The sequence below is a fragment of the Callithrix jacchus genome, chromosome 14 (assembly GCF_049354715.1).
Source record: "Callithrix jacchus isolate 240 chromosome 14, calJac240_pri, whole genome shotgun sequence".
NCBI lineage: Eukaryota > Metazoa > Chordata > Mammalia > Primates > Cebidae > Callithrix > Callithrix jacchus.
The window spans coordinates 11,229,743-11,256,036 of NC_133515.1; the positions used below are offsets into that span (position 1 = coordinate 11,229,743).

At 41.8% G+C, this 26,294-nt stretch overlaps 1 protein-coding gene across 1 annotated transcript in view; it reads right to left on the bottom strand.

Annotated features, from left to right (window-relative positions):
• RNF149 (ring finger protein 149) overlaps positions 1–26,009 on the bottom strand; it is a 32,409-nt gene extending 6,400 nt beyond the window's left edge. The window contains exons 1-5 of the mRNA XM_002757429.6: positions 25,448–26,009; positions 11,659–11,909; positions 10,130–10,198; positions 7,476–7,558; positions 3,944–4,040 (exon numbers count right to left, since the gene is read on the bottom strand). Of these exons, the coding sequence (XP_002757475.4) occupies positions 3,944–4,040; positions 7,476–7,558; positions 10,130–10,198; positions 11,659–11,909; positions 25,448–25,907 (960 nt within the window). The 5' untranslated portion in view covers positions 25,908–26,009. The remainder of the gene's footprint in view (positions 1–3,943; positions 4,041–7,475; positions 7,559–10,129; positions 10,199–11,658; positions 11,910–25,447) is intronic.
• Positions 26,010–26,294: the final 285 nt, after the last annotated feature.

Consider the following 26,294-nt stretch of genomic DNA (forward strand, 5'->3'; position numbering starts at 1 on the left):
AGTGAAGGGTTACTGTAGGTTGACTATGACCACCTGGCTCAGCATCTCACCATTGCTTCAGGTAAAAACACCACTCACAGACATTCCACCTCCCTCCACTGGGCTGTGCCCCCAATAGCCCTGCTCCACCCGTGTTCTAGAACCTGCCTCTCCTGCCTCACCAGTAACGTAACACCCTCCTATTCCTGCTCCTGACACACCAAGCAACAAATCCTGTGGCTGTGACATCACCACAATACCCAAACTCTCTGCTCAGCCTAGTCCCAACCTTTTAACCTAAATATCTGCCAACTTAAATACCTGCCAGCCTCCAACCCTGTCTGTTCATTCCACAGACATAGCATCAACCTCAACACTTTGGTTTGTCTGATGGATAATGCAATACCCAGCTCAGGTGCCCTCTCAAATGCACTTGCTCCACCTTCCAACTTCTACCCGGCAGCAGGGCACATGACCCCTCCCTCTGTGCTCCCACAGGCAACAATTCAAACAGGCCTCTTTGGCCATGTCATATCTGTGTGCATGCCCTGAACCCCAAACAGTCCAGAAAGTAAAATCCTCAAGAGTCCATGAAGGGAGAGGCTGTGTCTTACCCATCTTTGTCTCCCCAGAGCCAAGTTCAGATCTAGCATCTTAGGTGGCATTTCTTTGACCCATCCTTGCCAAATCAATGAAAACAAGTGATAAGGACACACTGAAGTAGTTTTAACTGTAAACCTTTAAGCCTGTGTGGCAGACTGACAGTGACTCTCACTACAGTTACAGAGAAATAGAGAACTAGTTACTACAAGAGGGAGCAGCATGGTTAACTAAAGCATCCACTGCAGGAGGGGTCAACAGGTCCACAGAAAGGGTGTACTGTCTAAAGATGCAAAAGTCAAAGGCAAGATAGTAAGTTTCTAGGATTTAAAGTTACTACAGGTTCTGTTCTTCAAAAAACAAATTAGGCATTCTGAACATATATATTCTAGCTTTCTGAAATTAACATTCTAAGAAAGCAACTCAACCTTATATAAGATGAAGAATCTTAATTTTTAATATATGAAATATATAGGGCCGGGCGCAGTGGCTCACGCCTGTAATCCCAGCACTTTGGGAGGCCGGGGCAGGTGGATCACGAGGTCAAGAGATCGAGATCATCCTGGTTAACATGGTGAAACCCCGTCTCTACTAAAAATACAAAAATTAGCTGGGCATGGTGGCGCGTGCCTATAATCCCAGCTACTCAGGAGGCTGAGGCAGGAGAATTGCCTGAACCCAGGAGGCGGAGGTTGCGGTGAGCCAAGATCGCGCCATTGCGCTCCAGCCTGGGTAACAAGAGGGAAACTCCGTCTCAAAAAAAAAAAAAAGAAATACATATGTAGCTTATTTCCAAAAACAAAACTCATGAGGATTAAAGTCCCTGTGCTACAGTCAGTGAAATTCCTTTCATACAAACATCCAGAAATGAAAAGCATGTTTAAAACTATTGACTAATGAAGAAAACAACTGAGAATACGCTTTAGAGTGTATCTAATAAAGGAAAAGAATTCTAAAACCTTGCCAAGAAAGAAATTCATCATATTCTATTATTTGACTGTCTCATAAAGGTTCATCCTCTCATCTAAGCTAGTTTCTGGAGTAAAGAGGGAGCCAGGTTCATTAAGAAAGCATATTATGGCCCAGACGCGGTAGTTCATACCTGTAATCCCAGCACTTTGGGAGGCCAAGGCAGGCAGATCATGAGATCAAGAGATGGAGACCATCCTGGCCAATATGGTAAAACTCCATCTCTACTAAAAAACACAAAAATTAGCTGGGTGTGGTGGCCCACGCCTGTAGTCCCAGCTATTCGGGAGGCTGAGGGAAGAGAATTGCTCGAACCCAGGAGGCGGAGGTTGCAGTAAGCTGAGATCGCGCCACTGTACTCCAGCCTGGTGCCTGGTGACAGAGCAAGACTCTGTCTCAAAAAGAAAGCATGTTATGCCATGCTAAACACAGATACAATTATCAAAAATCATGAATACATGAAGAAATTCTAGAAGATAGACGGAACTTTTCTAGACATCAAAACAGTCTGTTTCTAGTACGACAGTTCTTGAACACTGACCTCCACCTTCCTGTGAGCACACAGTGAAGGTGTTCTGGAACTCACACTTAGAAAATATAATTCGGCAGCCAGGTGCAACAGCTCATGCCTATAATCTCAGCACTTTGGGAGGCTGAGGTGGGTAGATCACTCAAGGCCAGGAATTTGAGACCAGCCTGGCCAACATGGTAAAACCCTGTCTCTACAAAAAATACAAAAAATTAGCTGGGTATAGTGGCATCTACCTGTAATTTCAGCTACTCAGGAGGCTGAGGCAGGAAAATCACTTGAACCCAGAAAGGAGAGGTTGCAGTGAGCCGAGATCACACAACTGCACTCCAGCCTGGGTGACAAAGCGAGGCTGTCTCAATTAAAAATAGACCATAATTCATAGAGAATGACAGTAGTTATTAAGGAAGCAGTCTCTTAAGCTAGAAGATGAGGGGGCATTTTTAAGCAGACTGCAGTTTGGGAAATAAGTCTGTTTCATGGGTCAATTCTTTAGTAATGCCACTACAGAAGCTCAGACGACCATATGGCTTAAAGCGGCATTAAATGATCATCATAAAAAGAAAACCCAAACTGTAGTTTCTAATTCTACAATAAACCCTATCTAAGAAAAACTCTAAAAATGTTTACATCAAGACTATATTTGATATTATTTTCCCCCAAAGATCTTTATTTTAAAACTGTTTTATTTATTTATTTACTTATGACAAGGTTCTATTCTCATTGCCCAGGCTGGAGTGCAGTGGCACACTCTTGGTTCAGCACATCTGCCTCCTGGGCCCAAGAAATTCTCCTGCCTTGGTCTCCCAAGTATCTCAGACTACAGAAGTGTGCCACCATACTTGGCTATTTTTTTTTGTATTTTTAGTAGAGGCACGGTTTCATCAGGTTGGGCAGGCTGGTCTTGAATTCCTGAGCTCAAGTGATTCTTCCGCCTTGGCCTCCCTAAGTGCTGAAATTACAGGGCTGAGCCACTGTGCCCAGCCTAAAACTGTTTATCATTTAAATGAGAATATGTTGAGACATTAATAGATTTTTATGAACATTCTAAAAAGAAAAAAATAACCTAAACAAATACATATTTTCCCTCTATGTTCCCCTCTTTGGGTAGGGTAATAGTTAAATGCTTAGACCCTGGAATTAAGCAAACTTTATTTGAAACATGATTCCCCATTAACTAACTGTATGACCTCAGGTGAGTTATTTAGCTTCTCTAAGCTCGTTTCTAATTAGATGGGAATAGTGACAGTACTTATATAACAGCTGTGAGGATTAGACATAACAAGGTATGGAAGACATTTGTTCAGCACATGGCTAGCTACTACTATGATTTCCTTTTCATTTAGCCCCCATGTCTTCTGTGGAAGGTCCTCTGACCATCAGTGATGAAACAAATTCACTACAGGACAAACAGCCCCCAAACGATTTGATTTTGAAACCTAGGAATAGGGAGAACTGATTTTAAGAAGTGTTGGCTTTGGTTTCCTCACACATAAAATACACACTTAAAGCCAGCAAACTATGAGGCTCCTTCCTTTTCAAATATTTTATGATTCTTGTTTATACAAAACTAACTAGCATATATACATTCTGTGGTGCAGCATACCAAAACATATTGTTCTAAGTAATTACAAACTCTCTGGGAAACATCCGAGCATATTATTCTAACATCATATATTTATTTCACTGATATTTTTGGACTACCTTAAAAATTCATTTTTAATAATGAGGAAATTTTCTTCAGAGAACCATAAAGATATTAGAAGGAGCATTTTGCCCGTTCCTCTTGCTTATAGTCAATAATGAAACTGAATCACTCAGGAAGAACTGGGGCAGAGATTGAATATAGACAAAAACGTAACAAACCCAATATCCCAGGGCTTTGATGACATCAAGTTTACACATTGGACATGTTCGGTGATCCAAAAGCCATGGGTCAATGCATATTCTATGAAAAATATGCCTAAAAAAATTAAGTATGCGTTAATGTTTTAAAAAACAAGGTTTATATAACTTATAAAGGATATAAGATATTCTACCAACTTATCTTCTCATTACAAGTTAGCTGACGTCAAATCAACATTCTAGTCTACTTACTTATCATAAGTCATTATTTTCTCTTTCATGTGAAATAGATTCTGGCACTTCTAGGGAAATTTTCCCTTCACTCTACAAAAACCATGGCTTATTTATGCCCTCACGCTAGGCTGTACATTTTTATGTGCCTTTGTAAGTTATTAAAGCTTTTTAGGAAAAAAATGTGGCATAAATCAACTAGTAGTAATAAGTAAAGTAATACTAAGCTGGCAGTACCTTATATAAGTCCATAAAATTACTCAAATGGAAATACAACAAAAATATTAACAAATCATCTTGGGGTGGCAGGCTTAAGCAACACTTAGTTCTCTCTTACACATTTTTGTATACACTCCATTTTTCTATAATGAGCACCTATCACTTTCAGAATAAAAAAAAAAAGGCATATATATTTTACTCTTTTGCTGATTTGTCTCAGTTGGCTAACTTTTCCTCCTCTATGATAAATCTATTTTCTGCAAGTAATGAAGAAGAGGAGTTAAGAGTATAGTATGGGTTTTGGAGCCAGACAGGCTGAGCTCAGACATGAGCCAGCTGGGACTCTGAACTAGGTTCCTATGCTCTCTGCCTCACACCAGGGGCTGAGGGGCACATACAATGTGCATACAACTGCGCCAGGCACAGAGCATACTTAGTAATTGTTTAGTATTATTGCTGTTGTTTGAAGACCTTGTTCTACAAACAGAAATCTGCTAGTAGAGTTAAAAATAACAGTACTTGGCTGGGCGTGGTGGCTCACGCCTGTAATCCCAGCACTTTAAGAGGCTGAGGTGGGAGGATCACCTAAGGTAAGGAGTTTGAGACCAGCTGGACCAACATGGAGAAACCCTGGCTCTACTAAAAATACAAAATTGGCCAGGAGTGGTGGCGGATGCCTGTAATCCCAGCTACTCAGGAAGCTGAGGCAAGAGAATCACTTAAACCTGGGAGACGGAGGTTATGGTGAGCCACTAACACGCTATTGCACTCCAGCCTGGGCAACAAGAGTCAAACTCCATCTCAAAAAAACAAAAACAAAAACATAACAGTACTTGCAGCCAGGCACAGTGGCTCACGCCTGTAATCCCAGCACTCTGGGAGGCCGAGGTGGGTGATCACCTGAGGTCAGGAGTTCGAGACCAGCATGGCCAACATGGTGAAACCTGGTCTCTACTAAAAATACAAAAATTAGCCGGGCTTGTTGGTGGAAACTTCTAATACCAGCTACTCAGGAGGCTGAGGCAGGAGAACTGCTTGAATCCAGAAGGCAGAGGCTGTAGTGAGCCAAGATCACACCATCGCGCTTCAGCCCAGGCAACAAGAGCAAAATATCATCTCAAAAAAAAAAACCAAAAAAAAAAACAAAACAAACAAACAAACAAAAAAACAGTACTTAAGAAATAATTTTTACAAAACATAAAAGGAACATGTTGGCTTTACTCGGAAATTTATTACATAAATAAAGCACAGGAGAAAATAGGAGAAAGTCAAAAGCCCAATAAGGAAACCAGGAAATGTGCATATGAACTTGTGTTTGTGGGGAAATGTGCATATGAACTTGTGTTTGTGGGTCAGGTCCAAACTCCAGCTCAGCCACCAGCATGACCTAATGCTGCTCATCTGTGCAGCTTCCCAAGCATCAGTTTCAAGTCAGAAAGACTAAACCAGCCTGAAGTAAAAATTCTTTTCTCTACTTTAGTAACTTTCTACAGGACATGATCAACTTACACTGATCCAACCCAATTCATTCAGTACCCACTATACCAATCACACATAAATGTTTGTAGGTTTAAGCCAGCCACCTTTATTCAGGAAACTTTCATTTTGTTACCCTGATATTCATGCCTTCATTTCCTGCACAGAATTATCAATATATTATAAAATACCTGAATATACACCAAAGTACTTTGCAAACAAAGCAAAATGTAATTATATACTGATTTGTGACTTGCTTCTAATAGGTGTGAATTAAAATTCATCAGACTTAAAACATGCAATTTCTATACACAAAATAAACCCTTTAACAAAGCAATTCTTTTTAAAAAGTTATCAATTAAAGTATCCCATTACTTTTTTTAATGGAGACAGTGTCTTGCTGGAGTGCAATGGCACAATCTCTGCTCACTGCAAGGTCCACCTCCCAGGTTCAAGCAATTCTCATGCCTCAGCCTCCTAAGTAGTTGGGATTACAACAGACAGGCACCACCATGCCTGGCTAATTTTTGTATTTTTGTTGTAATGGAGACAGAGTTTCACCGTGTTGGCCAGGCTAGTTTAAAACTCCTGGCCTTAAGTGATCTGCCTTGCCTGGTCGTCCCAAAATGCTGGGATTACAGGAGTGAGCCACCACACCCAGTGTTTTGTTTTTGTTTTTGTTTTTTTTTTCTTTTTTTTTTTTTAAGAGATGGGGTTTCACCATGTTAGTCAGGCTGGTCTCGACTCCTGATCTCAGGTGATCCACCTGCCTCGGCCTCCCAAAGTGCTAGGATTACAGGCATGAGCTACCACGCCCAGCCTTTTCTTTTAAAAAAAAAAAAAAACTTCCTGCTACTAAAACAAAACCCTCAGTGTAACCCAAATAAAAAAAAGCATTTTTTGTTTTAGATGGAGTTTCACTCTGTCACCCAGGCTGGAGTGCAGTGGCGTGATCTCAGTTCACTGCAACCTCTGCCTCCCAGATTTAAGCAATTCTCCTGCCTCAGCCACCCAAGCAGCTGGGATTACAGGTGAGCACCACCACGCCTGGCTAATTTTTGTTATTTTCAGTAGAGATGGGGTTTCACCATATTGACCAGGCTGGTCTTGAAGAACACCTGCATCAGCATCCCAAAATGCCAGGATTACAGGTGTGAGCCACTGTGTATGGTTAGGCATATTGATTTTAAACAACCTTAGAAGGAACAAAAGCCCAGGGTGCAAATAACAGCAAACTACTGCCCTCCCCAACCCACTTCCTTTAGGCTGTTTCAGGCCCTTTTCCCTAGTCCCTCATTTTTCTTGCTCCAAACACAGCTTACTTTTTGCACTGCTAAATGTATAATGGAATTCCTAGGATTCTGATAAAGCCTTGCTTAGAAGACTAAAAGCCAATCTATGACAAAGATACTTAACGAATCTTAATGTCACCCAAGAATCTCCTAGCCAAAGCAATCTTAAAGAGCCATGAAGATATTACATTTAAAGTCCAAGCTGCTTTTCTAAAAAAGAGGAGATGATCACAGATAACGAGATATTTGTATCATAAAACACAAATAACTATTTTGTCAGACACCTAAAACTTGTCAAGCAATTTTTAACATTTCAGTAGGTAAAAATAACATACTTGCATGGCAGAATTCTAATAATATCCTTTACTTTAAAATTTTCAATACACACTGCACAATTTTCAGCATCAACATCAATTCCCTGTAAAAAGAGAAAAAAAGAGTTATTATACCCTTGGTACATAGTATATCCCTTGGTAAACTCACTATATCGTTACTAAAACAATGATGAATTCCCTTATGGTACAACTGGTGAAACCAAAACACAAATAACTGTACTTGGCATTTACCACTATTAGAGGATTATCTTAATAATATGATCGAAAAGGAAAAAATTTCATTGTCTGCCTAATCAGAAATGAACAGTGTTTAAATACTAATTTATTTATTTATTATTTTATGTGATTACTGTATTTAGAAAGACAGTTAGCCATGTGTATCCTCTGTCAATATAAAAGCAGTAAGTTTTATTTATTTAATTATTTTAAGAGACAGGGTTTCACCATGTCACCCAGACTGGTCTTGAACTCCTGGACTCAAGCGATCCTCCTGTCTCATCCTCCCAAAGTGCTGGGATTATGGGCGTGAGCCACTGCACCAGACCACATTAGATTTTATATGTAGACACTGTTATCAAAGACTATATTAAAATGAACATTTAACAACATTTAAAATTGTATGTTTCAATGAAAGTAAGTATTATCATTTATCATATGCGGGGTAAGAATGATGAGATACTTTTTAAAGTCTCTAATAATGGTTTCCAAGTTTATACATTACTGTGAATGAATCTATAAGAAAATAAAAATTAGACAACACTAATCTCTCTAGAATGGCATACGATATAGACTGAAGAAAACACATTTTTTTGTATAGTTTAAAATGTAAAATTGCAAAAAAATCTGTGTACAGTTGCTCTTCAACTCACCATAGGTCACATCCTACCAAACCCATTGTAAACTGAAAATATCATTAGGTTTAAAATGCATTTAATGTACCTAACCTACTGAACATCATGGCTTAGCCTGCCTACCATAAACATGCTCAGAACACTTACAGAAGCCTACACTTGGGCAGAATAGTCTAACACAAAGCCTGTTTTATAGTAGGGTGTTGACTATCTCATATAATTTACTGCATACCATACTGAAAGTGAAAAACACAACACCTGAAGTATGGTTTCTACTGGATGTACATTGCTTTTACACCGTCAGAAAGTTGAAAAATTGTTACGTCAAACCACTGGAAGATGGGGACCATCTGTATATACCTCACAAATCATTTAGGAATCCTCTTAAAAAATATACACCATAAGGCTGTTCTGCAAGGTATCCTCTGCTTTTTAACCATTATTTTGACAACTTTCAAGAAACAGTCCCTGTAAGCATATTTTCAAAACTGTTCTATATGAGAAGAGGATAATATCAATTTACTTGTGTTCTCAAAGATTCAATTCAGTAAATTAAATAGATACATTTACATCTTCTCATACTTAAGAGCTGCGATTTCTTGCTAAGGAGGCCAAGAAGGCATGTTTCAGGAGGAACATAAACCACATGCTTGTCAAGTAACTGACTATGCTGAATGCGTGCAGTTTGCCACAGGCATTAACTGGAAACTCTATCCCCAAGGACTGAGTGATCTGCAAATCAGACACTAATCTTAAGCCATGAGATGTAATCTTTTTTTTTTTTTTTTACTTTTTCTGTTCGATAAATTTGTATGAAAAGAAAATAATACCTTGCACAAACTATTAAAATTGAACTGTACTACAAAAGCAAGTATCCATCATTACCTGACTTCCAATCTGAGAGTCAGCAAAGGAATGGTAGCCACCAATACAATTCTCAAAGCCCCATTAGTATCAATTCCAAATTAAAAAAAAAAAAAAAAAATCAAAGGTCTGTAAGTTAATGTGTTATTTTTGCTTTAATCCTTTAAGGTCAAAGAATAGATACCTAAGTGCAAGTACTCTTTCTTTCTGAAGGGGAGTAGAGATTGGAGGGCGAAACAGATTTTTTATTTATGGAGATAACATGAAAATCAAAATAGCTGAACCAAGTCATAGTGGCAAGTCAACACAATTATCAACATTTCACAGAACTATGAAAAGAATAAACACTACGCATTAGCAACAGTTTTCCTTTTAAGGCACCTATCCTCCAAGAATCTGAGCTTCTAGATTCAGGATTTGTCCTATTTCAAAAATGTTTTAAAATTCTGGTGTGATTTTGAAAGTTTTAAGTCTCAGCTTGGCCATGTCAAAACGTTTGTTTTTCCAAAAGTAGTTTTAAAAACATCTTTTCTCTCCTTCTCCACAAATGGCAACATTTTCTCCCTGTAACTAAAGGACCCCAGGGAGTGGACACATAGTCTCAGATTTAACAGAAATGAACTGAAGCTATTAGCTATCTGGCTCTGACCAGTACCACTTTCTTCGCTGCTAAAATGTCCAGGCTGTCCAGTACCGCAGCAACCAACCACTGTGGCTCCTAAAGTGCTTGAAGTATTACCTGTGAGGAGCTCAATTTTAAATTAAATTTAATTCATTTAAATGCAAATTGCCACAGTGACTAGTGGCTACCATATTAGACAGTGCAGGACTAGAAGGCTCTTTCAATGGCAAAATATTTCTGCCAATCCTTCTTTAAAATAAACATGTACAGCATATTCTCTAAACCATAAAACAAAAGAAAAACCATGAAAATATTACCTTTTCTCCATGCTTTATAGTATGAAGTAGAAGCTGGCCAATAACTTTCTTAGTTTCTTTTCTATGGCTCTTGGGTAGGAAAATATTAATATAATTGTTATTGAAAAATTTTAATCACAATTCTTCTTAAAAGTCACAAACATAATACACATAAGCATACAGAAAAAAAATTTCATTTAAAAGGCAAAGTCAAATGACTACACTGAAAATAACATTTTAAGGCAAAAACCAATTACTTTTGCACCAACTTAATAAAAAAGCCTCAAAACAAAAGCCACTTAAGTCTTAATAAGCAGAATAGCCATATGTAACATTAAGAGGTGCTTTGACGAAGAGCACTGATTTTAATTCCATGTCTGAAGAAGAAACCACTTCTTATGTTTAAATATTGGCAAGAAAGTAAGGAGCTGAGGATAAGGGTACCATATGCTCATCTATTCAAGTATCTAAAAGGAAAAGTCCTCTTTCTTATCCTCAAGACAAAACAGTCAACTTTCCACAATGACAGAAATACGTGGGACATTCAAAAGGTCTGTCTGCCCTTGGGGAGCCACTAGCTCTTCGATGGCCCTTCTCTTCGCTATCACTGAGAGAGATTAATGGCTTTACTGTGGCTCCATGATAGAGACAGAGATGCCCCCACTTCCTCTCTGCTTCTCACCTCGTCAGAGAATGAGGGCTACCTAAGGACAGTAACACCCTTAACTCAGGCCCTTTCTTTCTTTTCTTTTTCTTTCCTTTCTCTCCTTTCCCTCCCTCCCTCCCTTTCTTTCTTTCTTTCTTTCGAGATGGAATCTCGCTCTGTTTCCCAGGCTGGAGTGCAATGGTGTGGTCTCAGCTCACTGTAACCTCTGCCTCCCAGGTTCAAGCAATTCTCCTGCCTCAGCCTCCAGAGGAGCTAGGATTACAGGTGCCTGCCACCATGCCCAGCTAACATTTTTTTGGATTTTTAGTAGAGACAGGGTTTCACCATGTTGGTCAGGCTGGTCTCGAACTCCTGACCTTGTGGTCCACCCGCCTTGGCTTCCCAAAGTGCTGGGATTACAGGTGTTAGCCACCATGCCTGGCCAATTCAGGCCTTTTCATCACTCTGTTATGTCTGACAAAGGACCAAGAGGGTTCCTGCAGGAACCAAATGTGCAAAAAGTAACCTACATATTTTTTTTTTTTTTTGAGACGGAGTTTCGCTCTTGTTACCCAGGCTGGAGTGCAATGGCGCGATCTCGGCTCACCGCAACCTCCGCCCCCTGGGTTCAGGCAATTCTCCTGCCTCAGCCTCCTGAGTAGCTGGGATTACAGGCACACGCCACCGTGCCCAGCTAATCCTATATTTAAAACTATCTAATTCCCCACAAAACAAAAAATTTAACATCATCCAATTAAAAAGTTATATTTAAAAAGTCATGTGAATACTTAAATAATGTAAGTAAAAATAAAGCATATGGTCAAATGTAACTTCTAACAATATACATGGGGCATATTTATGAATTATCTCTTAAAAAGCAAAATTCAGGGTTATCCATCATTACCTGACTTCCAATCTGAGAGCCAGTATATAGGAAACGCTGTATATAGTAAAATATTAGCCAGGCTAAGGAGATAATCATCATGGTGATGAAGGCAATGGCCACAAACACCACAGACTGACTGCTGATGAACTCTTGTACATGCCGGGTGCCAACCCCTATGGTCATTGTTACTGGAATTCCTTTTTGCACCAGCTCCAGAAGCTCTCTTCCTTTTGGATAGCTAATCATAATGACAACTATATTTCCTGTTCCTGTAGGGAAGAACAAAGAAATCAAATGTGAAGAACACAAAATACAATACAAAGAACATTATAATAAATATAAGGGTACTATGTTCATCTACATACGTAAATACATTAGAAAAATTCCATGGAAAATGTAAGTTACCAAACCTGGTTCCAAAAGAAACTGATTACATTAGAGGTAGTAGAATAAATCCCTAAGAACTATTCCTCCCCACAAAGCTAGAGCACCGTTCAGTTTTATAGGTGAAGTCTACCACCAAATCTTTAAGGAACAAGTAATACCAATGATATTTAAGTTGTTCCATAGCAGATTTAAAAACAAAGTTTAAAAATTACTTCTAAGGTAATAAAACCAAATATGGTGATAAACAACCAACAAAAAAACCATACAAGCCAGATGTGATAGCTCACACCTATAATCCCAGCACTTTGAGAGGCTGAGATGAGAAGATCAATTGAGGCCAGGAACTGGAGACCAGCCTGTATAAGCGAGACCTTGTCTCTATAAATAATTTAAAGAAAAAAATGAGTCAGGAGGCTGAGGCAGAATTGTTTGAGCCCAGGTGGCTGAGGCTGCAGTGAGCTGGGATTATGCTACTGCACTTCTAACTTGGGTGACAGAGTGAGACTGCATCTCAACAAAAAGCAAACCAAACACTATACAGACCATTCTACTTAGGATTACTAATATATAATGCCTAAAGCATGTTCACTAAAATCAGGGAGACAACATGAGAATTTCTACTATGATCACTATTATTCAGCACTGCTCTGAAGGCATAAGCAGACATAAGACAAAAATTAAGAGACACAGAAAGGAAGGGCGAAAATAAAAAATTTTACATGAATTTGGCTACAAATTAATGCAATAATCATAAAATATTGATAGGATTCAGAAAGAACTAAAAATATTGCTTCTAAAGTTTACCTAGAAGGAAAATAAAATAATCAGAACATTTTAAACAGTGAAAGCTGGACTGGTCTTTACAGATTAATGAAAACACTGTGGCTGTAGCATATGGGGACGCCCACAGAATAATAAGACAAAATAAAAGTCCAGAAATAGGGCCAAATACACGAAAGAATTTAGTGCATGATAAAAGCAGTATTCCAAATTCATGAGGCAAAATTAGTTATTTAAAAAATCACGTGGGCAACTGGGTATCATTGGTGGGGCCGGGAGAAAGCTGCATCCACTTCTCACAACTTACACCAAAATAAATTACAACTAAAATCAAATATTTTAACATATATATATATATATATGAAACATACAATGGCCAGAAGAAACATGGGAATTAAAAAATACACGTTGAAGAAAAACTTCTCCAAATATATAAAAGCCACCTCAGAGGTTCTTAAAAAAAATTTTTTTAACTATATAAAAATGAAAATTTTCTCCATGAGTAAAAGCAAAACAAAGGTCAAAAGAGCAAATGGTTGGCCAGGTGCGGTGGCTCACACCTGTAATCCAGCACTTTGGGAGGCAGAGGCAGGCGGATCACCTGAGGTCAGGAGTTCGAGACTAGCCTGGCCAATATGGCGAAACCCCGTCTTTACTAAAAGTAAAAAATTAGCCACATGTGGTGGCAGATGCCTGTAATCCCAGCTACTCAGGAGGCTGAGGCAGGAGAATCACTTAAACCTGGGAGGCAGAGGTTGCAGTGACCCGAGATGGCACCACTGCAGTCCAGGGACAGAACAAGACTCCATCTCAACAAAAAAACAAACAAAAAGAGCAAATGGTCAACTTGGAAAAAATAAATGTAACATAACAAGGACAAAAAAAACTAATATTCTATAAAAATAACAGAAAAACAGAGAAAATGAAATTAATTTGCATAAAAGAAAATTAAAAAGGCTTTTTGTTTTTATTTTTAAAGAGATGGGGTCTTGCTCTCACCCAGGATGGAGTACAGTGGTGGGATCCTAGCTCGCTGAAGCCTCGAACTCCTTGGCTCAAGTGATCCTTCCACCTTAGCCTCCAGAGTAGCTGGGACCACAGGCACACACCACTAAACCTGGCTAATTTTTTTCATTTTTTGTAGAGATGGGGTCTCACTACATTGCCCAAGCTAGCCTTGAACTCCTGGCCTCAAGCAACCCTCCCACCTCAACCTCTCATAGTATTGGAATTCTGGCATAAGCCACTCTATGCCTGGCCAAATGGCTATTTTAAATAGCAGCTTTAGGCTGGGTGTGGTAGCTCGCACCTGCAATCCCAGTACTTTCAGAGGCCAAGGTGGAAGGATCCCATGAAGTCAGGAGTTTGAGACCAACCTGACCAGTTTGAGACCAACCTGACCAACATGGTGAAACCCTATCTCTACTAAAAATACAAAAATTAGCCAGATGTGCTAGTGGGTGCCTGTAATCCCAACTACTCAGGAAGCTGAGGCAAGAGAATTGCTTGAACCCAGGAGGCAGAGGCTGCAGTGAGCTGAGATTGCGCCACTGCACTCCAGCCTGGGTGACAGAGCGAAACTCTGCCTTAAAATAAAATAAAATAGCAGCTTTATTGAGATATAATCCACCTACCACAAAATTCACCCTTTTAAAGTGTACAAATCAGTGATTTTTAGCAGATTCATAAGGCTGTACAACCATCAACATTATCTAATTCCATGTTTTCATTACCCTAAAAAGAAACCCTGTGTCCACAGGCAGTCACTCCCTGCAAAAGGGATTTTAAACACATGAAAAGTCTTCCTTGGTAACAAATTAAAACACTTCCTGTAAGAGTGAGATCAAAAAGTCTGATATGCTATATTGGCAAAAGCAGGCAGAAATCAGCACTCTCGCACACCACTGGGGGAGTGAATAAATTACTACACTCTTCTATGGAAGTCAATGGCATTGGAAAAATTCTAAATGTCCATGTCTCTCTGACCCAGCAATTTTGTGTCCAGGAACTTAATTGTACAGATGTACCCAATGAGGTATCTATAACGCTTTATTGTTGGCTGGGCACAGTGGCTCACGCCTATAAAGGCTGTGAACTTTGGGAAGCCAAGGCAGCGGATCAGGAGTTCAAGACCAGCATGGCCAACACGGCAAAACCCCATCTCTACTTAAAAGAAACACAAAATTAGCTGGGTGTGGTGGGACATGCCTGTAGTCCCAGCTACTTGGGAGGCTGAGGCAGGAAGATCACCTGAGCCTCAGTGGCAGAGGCTGCAGTGAGCTGAGATTGTGCCACTGCACTCCAGCCTGCGCAACAGAGCAAGACTCTGTCTCAAAAATAATTTTAAAAAATTAAATAAACATAAAAATGATTTATTGCCAATATTTTTTCCTAAGTTCTTGCTATCACAATCTAAATGTCTACCAAAAGGAAAACAGCTATATAAATTATGTGTATGAAGGTTGAAGTAGCAGCTCTGTAAGTACTAATAGTACTCAAGATAAAAAACACATATCATATAAAACTGTGTGAATAGCATGTTGTCCAAAAAAAGAAAACCCAAAGAGCTATATGCTCCTATCAACACATACTACCCTCTGGAAGGCTATCCCAGAGACTGGAGACCATGACTATTTCTGGGGAGAGGCGCTAGGGGATGCAGAATGGAGTCGGGGTTGGGGGGAGCAGGTCTTATTTGCACAGTAAGAATTTTGTACCATGTGCACATATTAGCTATTCAAAAAATAACTTTTAGGTGAGATGGCTCACGACTATAATCCTAGCATTTTGGGAGGCTGAGGCAGGTGGATCACTTGAGATTAGGAGTGCAAGACCAGTCTGGCAAACATGGTGAAACCTTGTCTCTACTAAAATTACACACACATCTCTACTAAAATTAGCTGGGCATGGTAGCTCATGCCTGTAATCCCGGCTACTCAGGAAGCTGAGGCAGAGGAATCACTTGAACCCAGAAGGCGGAGGTTGCAGTGACCTGAGATCATGCCACTGCACTCCTGCCTGGGCAACAGCAAGACTCTGTCTCAAAACAAAACAAAAAAAATAACTTTAAAGGGTATATAAAGAATGTTCCCTGACATTACACTAAAACCACATTTAACACTATTTTCTTGTGAAGAGAAATTTAATCCGCAGCAAATCCACTGTGGATCTCAAGCTTTGGAATTTAGTTACTGAAACACCAGAAGGGCACCCTTCTAAGGTAGTCCCTGTGTAGAAGCTGATCCTATGATCTGATGAGCTGTCCTGTCTAAAAGGGTCCCTCAGCAAGAACTGTAGTTTCTGTATCACCCACATAACCAACCATGTCATCACCAGGGGACACAACGAGGAGGAAGGTATTTTCTGCAGTCAGGAAAATAAACATCTAGTAGTTAAGAAGGACATGTATAGAAACAATTACGATGGTTATAGCTGTTATAATTATACGGCACTTTGCAAGCTGGAAGTCTTTTCTGTAAACCTGCTTTTATGGAAAATTTCAAGCACATACAAAGTAGAAATAATAGTACAAAGAAATCTCATGTTCCCATCTCAGTTAAATGCTTTTATACAGAAAAACTAAACTATGCTATGATGACAGCTGAATCGATTTCTGGTGGTGATACCACGTTCTTTGTGTGATAACAAGGAAGAACATGTTCACGTTTATATCTCACGTGAAGCAGGAAAAGGCCACACTATCATTCTACAGCTGAGTGTTCAGAAATCTTAGGGAGTTGCTCAATGTCACATACCACCTGAAAGAGCCAGTTCTAAAGCCTGAAGACCCAGGTCCAAGGTAGCGTCCCTTCCCCACCCCCATTCATAGGATCATAGGTTTTGCAGCCAGACAGACCTGGGTGCAAATGTCCCTGTTACCCACTGCCAGGGGGCTGGACAAATCCATGCTTGCTGAGAATGCTTCTGCAGCTACAAAATGGGGATGAGAATGCCTCTATTTTGGACCAGCACTTTTTCAATAAGCAAGTAGAGTAACAAAGAGCTACAGTACAGAAGTAAGGGGACAATTCTGTTTGGAGTGGAGGGAAATCTCCCCAGGAGGCACACCGGAGCCAAATCTTAAAGGAGAGAAAACGTTTACAAAGAAAAGGAAAAGAAGGTTTCTAGACTGCAGACCAGAACAAAACATATTTAGGATGGTGACCAGCCCAGTTGGGCTGGTGACTAAGATACATGCAAAGGTATCTTGTTGAATAAGTGAACAGATGAGTGGGAGACAGAAGATTAACTGAGATTAAAAAGGTTCTTCAACACCTTCAATCTCAAGGCTGGGGGTGGGGGAAGGGATACTGCCAGAAGTATCAGGACACTGGGCAGAAAACACCTGCAGTATCAATCTGAAATTTCTCACCTAGGAAATTAATTTTAGTTCACTGAGTTAAAAGAAATTATTTTTTAAAAAATTCCTAGCATTAGCTGGATGCAGTGGCTCATGCCTGTAAACGCAGCACTTTGGGAGGCCAAAGTGAGTGGATTGCTTGACCCTAGGAGTTTGAGACCAGCCTGGGCAACATAGCAAAACACTGTCTCTATTAAAGCAAACAAAAAAATAACCTGGTTAGCATGAAGGCTCAACAGTTTACTACATTATAATCATAGCAGCAAGACTGTTTCTGGGAATTAATTTAAATTAACAAAACCTGGAATGAAGACCCTGGGATTTGCTTTTCCAGAACATTTCTGGGGACAAACTGGAGGCTGGGCAGTTGGGTAAAAACATTAGGTCAGGGGTCAGTATGTGCACAACCCCAACAGGTGCCAGGCACATGCACCTTGCGGGCCCTACTCTCGCCTCTGGCTGCATCACTGCCTCTCTGGCCAATACTAAAGAGCTAAGCTGCTCAAGTTATTGTGCACAACCCTGCTTTAATTGGCACATGAGACCAAATCACAGCTTATTTCCAAAATAAATGGCTGCATTTCTTCACAGAAACTGAAAGACTTGGGATGACAGGAAAAGCCCTTAAAGGTTATCATTTCCTTCCTCAAGCCTTAACGTTGTCACCAATACTGCTTGACTAAAAAAAGTCACCTGCACAATCCCTCTTCCCCAAAAGAACTTATACACCTCAGCATTAGACAGGAAAATTTCTTGAATGCAATTCCTGTTTTATTTCTGTTTTACATTTAGCACCGTATCTTTGCACATAGTACATAACCATAAATCTACTCGCTGAACAACAATAAATACCAAATATAGTTTTTTGGATTTTTTTTTTTTGAGACAGGGTCTCAGTCTGTTGCCCAGGTTGGAGTACAACTGCACAATTACAGCTCACTGCAGCCTTGACCTCCCAGGCTCAGACAATCCTCCCATCTCAGCCTCTCTAGTAGCTAGGACTGCACCACCACAGCCAGCTAGTTTTTACTTTTGTACTTTTTGTAGAGATGGGGGTTTCACCATGTTGCCCAGGGGTCTCAAGCAATCAATCTGCCTCAGACTCCCAAAGTGCTGAGATTACAGGTAGGTACCACAATGTCCCACCTCAAAGATAGTATTTTTAACAAACCAAATTACCCGTAACATAATTTAACTTTCTTCTGTGCCAAAAACTAAAGCTGTGTTACTTCTGTTTCTTTTCAAATTTCTGTGTTCCTCTTATCACTCTGTCAAAATAATAATAATTTTAAAAAAGGAAAAAAGTTCTGACTTGGTCAGCAGCTTTAAAATTCTTCTGGATGACATGAGTCTAGTGTACTATTTCTCTTCCCAAGAAATCTATTCAAAGTATATTTCAACATTCTCTTGAAGGAGATGGGAGCTACTGAAACATTTAAAGTAATGGATTAGATTTCTGTTCTAGAAAACTAATTCAGGCAGCAAGAAATCACATTTTAAAGTTCCAAAAAGAGAATACCATAAACTTCCAGGTTTTCTTTTTCCCAGTAACTTAACTGCAACACTCTACTTTTTTCCCCTCCTCTCAGATTTTCTGGCCAAATCTTTAAGGTTCAGCATAAGCTCAACTTAAGGCTTTTCAGCACCATCTGCCTCTCAGATACCTCTTTCTGCACACCTACTATAATTTATTTATAGGTCTCCCTCACTAGACAAGTACTACTTGTTCTTATTTATTAGTTTTTGTAGCCCTAGCATCAAGCAGTAATGGCTCATAAAAAAAGGCTTCTACATAAATGAGTCAATCTGAAAAACTGGCTCATCTTCTAGTGCTATTATAGTGAAAATGAGCCAATAAGGAGAATTCCCAGTAAGGCGATTCCCTAGCAGGTGAATTTGGTGAATTCATCAATATAAATGTAAGTATCATGGAAATCTGAAGCCATAACGCAAAACAAACGTTTTTATGGTTGGTTAGGGTGAGTTAGGAGGACCCTAACATAAGTGAAATTCTCCTTTTGGCATAGAATTTTAAATTATGTTTTAGACAATTTGGCTTGCTCAAAAATATTTTGCATTTTTGAATACTAAAATACTCGACAATGTTAAGAACTCTTTTGCAGCTTTCCCAAATGCTTTATCTCAGACCTTCAGCCTTTTGCAATATTGCAAAATTCTGCCACCTAGAACGTCCTCTAGCCCACTCACCTCTAGCCCACCACATACAAAATACCTTCCCCATTGACTTTAACTTGTCCTTCAAAACTCAACCTTGGCCAGGTGTGGTGGCTCATGCCTGTAATCCCAGCACTTTGGGAGGCTGAGGTGGAAGGACAGCTTGGGTCCAGGAGTTTGGAAGCAGCTGGGCAACCCCACCTCTAAGAAACATTTTTAAAAATTAGGTGTGGGCCGGGCGTGGTGGCTCAAGCCTGTAATCCCAGCACTTTGGGAGGCCGAGACGGGTGGATCACGAGGTCGAGAGATCGAGACCATCCTGGTCAACATGGTGAAACCCCGTCTCTACTAAAAATACAAAAAATTAGCTGGGCATGGTGGCGCGGGCCTGTAATCCCAGCTACTCAGGAGGCTGAGGCAGGAGAATTGCCTGAACCCAGGAGGCGGAGGTTGCAGTGAGCCGAGATCGCGCCATTGCACTCCAGCCTGGGTAACAAGAGCAAAACTCCGTCTCAAAAAAAAAAAAAAATAGGTGTGGCTGCATGCACCTGTAGTCCCAGCTATGCAGAAGGTTAAGGTGGGAGGATTGCTTGACCCTCAGAGGGCAAAGCTACAGTGAGCTATGATCATGCCACTGTACTCCAGCCTGGGCAACAGACTGAGACCCTGTCTCTGAAACAAAAACAAAACCCAAAAACTAACCAAACGGAAAAAACTCAACCTTTCTGGGAAGTGTCCTAACTAATCTCACCCTCTATGAGGCTATGAGATGCCACTTCTGTCTTCCTATAGCACAAAAATACATTTTTTTTTTTTGAGATGGAGTCACGCTCTGTCACCCAGGCTGGAGTACTGTGGTACAATCTCAGATCACTGCCTCCCAGTTTCAGCTATTCTCATGCCTCAGCCTCCTGAGTAGCTGGGACCACAGGCACGTGCCTTGACCCCTGGGTAATATTTTTTTATTATATTTTTTTTTAGTAGAGATGGGGTTTTTGCCATGTTGGCCAGGCTGGTCTCAAACTCCTGATCTCAGGTGATCCGCCCGCCTCAGCCTACCAAAGTGCTGGGATATTAGCCAGGCGCCGTGGCTCACGCCTGTAATCCCAGAACTTTGGGAGGCTGAGGCGGGCGGATCACCTGAGGTCAGGAGTTCGAGACTAGCCTGACCAATATGGTGAAACCCCGTTTAAAAAAAAAATTTAAAAATAAAAAAAAAATAACAAAGTGCCAGGATTATAGGCGTGAGCCATCAAATACTTTTTAAATTCAAAATACATTTTTAATTCAATTTAAATTTTTAGATCATTTGTGACACTGTAGCATTACGGGTAATCAAGAATTCATTATTCATTCATAAAAGACTATTTACCCTGCTCTGCAAATACAAAATGCACACCTCTCAATATGTGAACTCTCTAAAGGTCAGGGATTTTTTTTTTTTTAATTTTATTTTTATACCTTTAATCAATGGGAGGGATTTCTTACACATCTTTGAAACCTCCTTGCCACCCACTCCAACTCTGGCAGATTCCTAAAGATAGCTCCAAGCCTTTCCAATACTTGGCACTCAGTAAATAATTATTAAAAATGAAACTGCCATTCTTAAAAGACCACGCCAAGATTTCAGCTAAAGGTTCAGACTGTTTGTTTGTTTGTTTGTTTGTTTGTTTGTTTGTTTTGAGATAGAGTCTTGCTCTGTTGCCCAGGCTAAAGTACAGTGGTGCCATCTCGGCTCACTGCAACCTCTGCCTCCCAGGTTCAAGCCATTCTCCTGCCTCAACCTCCTGAGTAGCCGAGATTACAGATTCGCGCCATCATGCCCGGCTATCTTTTGTATTTTTAGTAGAGACAGCATTTCATTATGTTGGTCTTGAACTCCTGACCTCATGATCTGCCAACCTCGGCCCCTCAAAGTGCTGGGATTACAGGCATGAGCCACTGCGCCCAGCTAAGATCAGCCTATTGGTTAACAAACATATGTATGTTAATTTAAGGCCAATATTCTGTAAAAGTTTTTGTTGTAATGCTTTGACATTTATTAATTTCCACCACCTTGGTCAAACTAACTTTGATACCTTTGCAATATCTGCATTAAATCCCTTTCCTTAGCCAGGTGGGGTGGCTTACGCTCCCAGCAGTGTGAGAGGGCAAGGCAGGCAGATCGCTTGAGCTCAGGAGTTCAAGACCAGCCTGACCAACATGGCAAAACCCCATCTCTACAAAAAGTACAAAAACTAACCAGGCATGGGGGTGTATGCTTGCAGTCCCAGCTACTTGGGAGGCTGAGGTGAGAGGATCGCCTGAGCACAGGATGCAGAGGTTTCAATGAGCTGAGATGATGCCACTGCACTCCAGCCTGGGTGACAGAACAAGAACTTGCCTCAAAAAACAACAACAAAAAGCCTTTCCATCATGCCTCCTAAGCACCTGTGCATACTAGAATGATATAAGGTCCAAACCATATTGTCTGGAAAGTTCTGTGTATCACTCCGACTAGACCATAAACCTCTCAAGGGCAGGCCTGTGTCTCAGGCATTTCTATCCCTGAGCAGGTACAATACTTAGCCCCAAGTGGCTGCTGAGCATATGTCTGCCAAAGCAAACAGAACTGACTTTGGGCATTACTAACAGTCCTTACAGTTGTTCTGACAGAAAATTAAAGTCACAACTTTTTTAGAGCCACAATAAAATACTGATTTAAATCCAAAAAGCGTCGCGTACTGGATTGTAGTAGAGCCAAGTGATAGATTTCAGAAAAACTGGAAAATTTCTCCTGAGACTTGAGAAGAGACTAGCAGTATTAAATTTTATAGGCAGGCCACCTCTATCTGTTTCATAGAAAACCAACGTTACATAGAACAGTGAGAACCACTGAATCAGTGGTTTTTCTGGGCTCTAGTCACACTTGACTAAATACAGAAACCTAAGTCTGAGCTGTCCTCAAGGCTGTCTGTACACAGTCACCTTGTGACTTAATTCCATTCTCAAAAAGTCACAATACATTGTACCATTATACTCAATGGGGCCACATTATGTAAGAGTCTTTTCATTTCTGCAGTCACCACTCAGTACTGGCCCTTAAGTTCTACTTAGACTAGCAGTGCAGTCTAAGTGGATTGCATTTCCAGCTTTTGCTCTGTTTAATCGATCTGTCACACTAATAACCAAACTAATTTCCCATTAAGGCCAGTGCTTCAAAATGTTGGATGAGTTTGTCGGCCCCTTCCCGACTCTTTAAACATCTGGCAATATCTGGAGACATCTTTGATTGTCAGAACTGGAATCTAGTGGGTGGAGGCCAAGGATGCAGCTAAGATATACTACAATGACAACCACCTACAAGACAACTACAGCCCCAACACACAGAGACACACATGGGGTGGGGAGGTGGGGACGGAGAGGAAGAAGGGGAGAGAGAGAGAGAAAACAAAGAATGACCTGGCCCTAGATGACTGTGTTGTCTCTGGCTAGTCATTTAAACTCCCTGAGTGTCAGTTTTCTCATCTGTATGTACTATATGGTCAAATACCTACCTTAAAGACTGTTGGGAAGAGTGAGTCACTCTATGCAGAACACTAAGCTGTGTGAGCTGTCTGCAGACTGGACACCTCATGTATCTTTAAGTTGTTTTGTTGGTCTTTTCTATCAAACAGAATTATTCTCTCACTAAAAAGACTAGAATGGACACCAATTATGGGTACAGAAACCCCCAAGAAATGGAGTTCACATGAACATCAGAGGTGTTTTTCTGGGCCTGGATAAATTACATGTCAATAATATAAGCCGAACAAGTGCTATTAGCCTGAAAAGGTGTCTCTTAATGCTATTATAAAAAATGCAGTAAGTAGATTTGGAAAACTGTAGGCTGATGAACCTGCCATTTGAAAAAAAAAAAAAAAAAGTCTACATTAAGATGGGTGTATAAGGACCCAGCATCAGAGAATCATTGCAAACTAACCTCTTTTTTTTGACAGAACTGCTAAAGTGGGGAACACTACTGACAGGATGCATCTGGAGTGCAATGTCAAATCGGACAAGATCTTTCATGACAGTCTTGTGGAAACACAGCCTGGGTACCATGACAATTAAATAGATCTGTAATCATTGGAATAACTGCACCTAAGGTGGTGCCTAGCCCAATGCCACCACATGGACATCTGCTCTCATTCCCACACCCTCCTTTCTGCTGCAACTGAGGAACTGTCCTTGGACCACCTGTGGCCAAGCCTCCAGTGTTCTGAACCCAGCCTTCTTGCCTTCTGGAAGACTCTAGCAGATCATTCCCACCCAATTTCAAACACACCCTACCAACTCGGTCCCACCCTCCCGTATTCCCAGTTTCTGCACATTCCTCTGCATCTCCCTCAATCGTCTTGAAAGAGCTGTCCTAACAGTCCTTACTTCTTTTTTTTTTTTAGACGGAGTTTCGCTCTTGTTACCCAGGCTGGAGTGCAGTGGCGCGATCTCGGCTCACCACAACCACCACCTCCTGGGTTCAGGCAATTCTCCTGCCTCAGCTTCCTGAGTAGCTGGGATTACAGGCACGCGCCACCATGCCCAGCTAATTTTTTGTATCTTTAGTAGAGACGGGGTTTCACCATGTTGACCAGGATGGTCTCGATCTCTTGACCTCGTGATCCACCCGCCTCGGCCTCCCAAAGTACTGGGATTACAAGCATGAGCCACCGCGCCCGGCCTCAGTCCTTACTTCTTAAGTCTCTCAACTATCTTTCCCATCATGTCACAAAATAGGCAATTTCAAGGTTATTTTTCTGTCTTCAATTTACTGTTAGGTCCTGAACTTGCATTCAGGAAGCCAAAACAGAACAAAAAACAGAAAGTACAGGAAAAATGATGCCTGACTTAGTAGCAGTGGAAACTTAAAAAAAAAAAATTTAACCACATAAAGCTGAGAATGAGTCAACTAGTTGTGTGTGATGCATAAAGTGACGTTATCTTACATAACAGAATATGTTAACTCTCTGTGTACCGGTTATTTTACCTGGAACTTAGTTTCAAGGATATTTTGCAGACTTAAACTATGATTACTACCTGAAGATACAACCGGCTGCCCTGGGGAATGGTATGTGTAGGAAAGGTCGGTCACCTAGCATATAGTAAAGTCTTTTTTTTTTTTTTCCTTGAGGTCTTGCTCTGTCGCTCAGGCTGGAGTGCAGTGGGACAATCACAGCTCACTACAGTCTCGAGCTCCTGGACCCAAGTGATTCTCCCATCTCAGCTTCCTTAGTACCTGTGTCTACAGGCAGGCCCCACCACACCCACGTGATGTTTTAAAATTTTTGTAGAGATGTGGGTCTCTACAAAAGTTGTAGAAACAACTATGTTGGCCAGGCTGGTCTCACACTCCTGGCCTCAAGCGATCCTCCTGCCTCAGCTTCCCAAAGTGCTAGGATTACAGGCGTGGGCCACTGTGCCCAGCAGCAAGGTCTTTTCTTGAATGAATACAGTAATTTTAAAAATTTGATCATAACTCAAGACTCGGTGAACTTGACTGGCCATAGAGCCAGTGTTATAACCCTAAATTTAGCTAGTCACTAGAAAGCATAGGTCAAGGTTTACTGACTCAATCAGATCCAGATTTTCTGACTCAGAGTTTAGAATATTAAGACATGACTGAAAAAAGTGAAGAAACCAGAGTGCCAGCAAGCCAACACTTTATGCTGGTGAAAGAACAACCCGATCCCGAAGCGCGCTGGGGTAAGAGCGTGGATTCCTACCCACCCCCCCAACTTTGGGAAACGGTGAATTTCGGAAAGGGGCCCATGATTAGGAATCATGAGATTCCCCACCTGTTAGAACCACAAGCCTCCTTCTGTGGATTCTAACGTCTTTAGTACTTCCTTCACCCTATCGACCAAAGGCGAAGATCGCATCTTGTCTACAAACTTGCCCCCCTCCCAACAGCACTAGGGGAGCCGCAAAGAGCAAACGAGGGCTCCCCTGAAAGTTCCAAAAGCCAGAGGTCTGAAAGTAGAGCCAGGACCGCTTAGCGGCCTGCGATTAAGAGCCAAGCCTGAAGACCCCGCCATTCGGCTGCCGCGCAGAAGTCCCCCTCCTGTCTCCGCGCTCTGGCCCGCTCACCCGCGTGGGACATGGGCACGGTGAGGTTCCCGTAGTGCTCCTCGTTGTAGAGGACCACGGCCGAGGCGTTCCTCCGCGCCGCCACCAATACCTTCTCCTTGAAGGTGCAGCCCCCGCGAGCCACCAGGGCGACCCAGGGCGCAGACACTCGGCCGCCGGGCGCGGGCACGAAGAAGCGCGTGTCGGGCTCGCAACCCTCAAGGTCTCCGCCGGGAGCCCGCGGGACGCCCACCAGGCCCTGAGCGCCCTCCTTGGGCGAGCTGTCGCCGAAGCGGCCGCTCTCCGAGACGCTCCACACCGTCATGTTTGTCTGCGGGTCCAAGTACTCGGTGCTCACCACGGCCGAGAACCACTCGAGAGCCCGGCTCCGGGCCCCGGGCGGGCACAGGGCCAGGACGAGCAACGCCAAAGCCAGTGCGCTGCGGGCCCCCACGCCGGCATCGGGCCCCCGCCACGCCATGGTAGCTCCACAGAGCTGACTAGGAGGGGCCAAACTCACGCCCTAGTGCGGTGCAGCAGAGAAATGCAGACAAGCGGACGCACACTGCCGCCCAGGAAGACTGAGGCGGGGCGGGGCCGCTGCGCACGCGCAGCTAGCGGAGCTGCCGAGGGCGTGGCCGCACCTGGCCCCGCCTCCGCACGACCGGCTGCGTTGTGCGCAGGCGTAAGCGCCGCCCAGCCTCCGACCGCGAGCGGTTCAGAAGTCTGGCGCACCTGGGCCGAGGCGGGCCGCGCAGCCTACCCCACAGCTTGCGCCATGGTCGGACCCCTTGGGGCCAGGGGCCGAGTTTGCGCAATAGGACGATTAGCGTCCCCGGAGTGAGGTGAAGTAACTCCAGAGAAACGG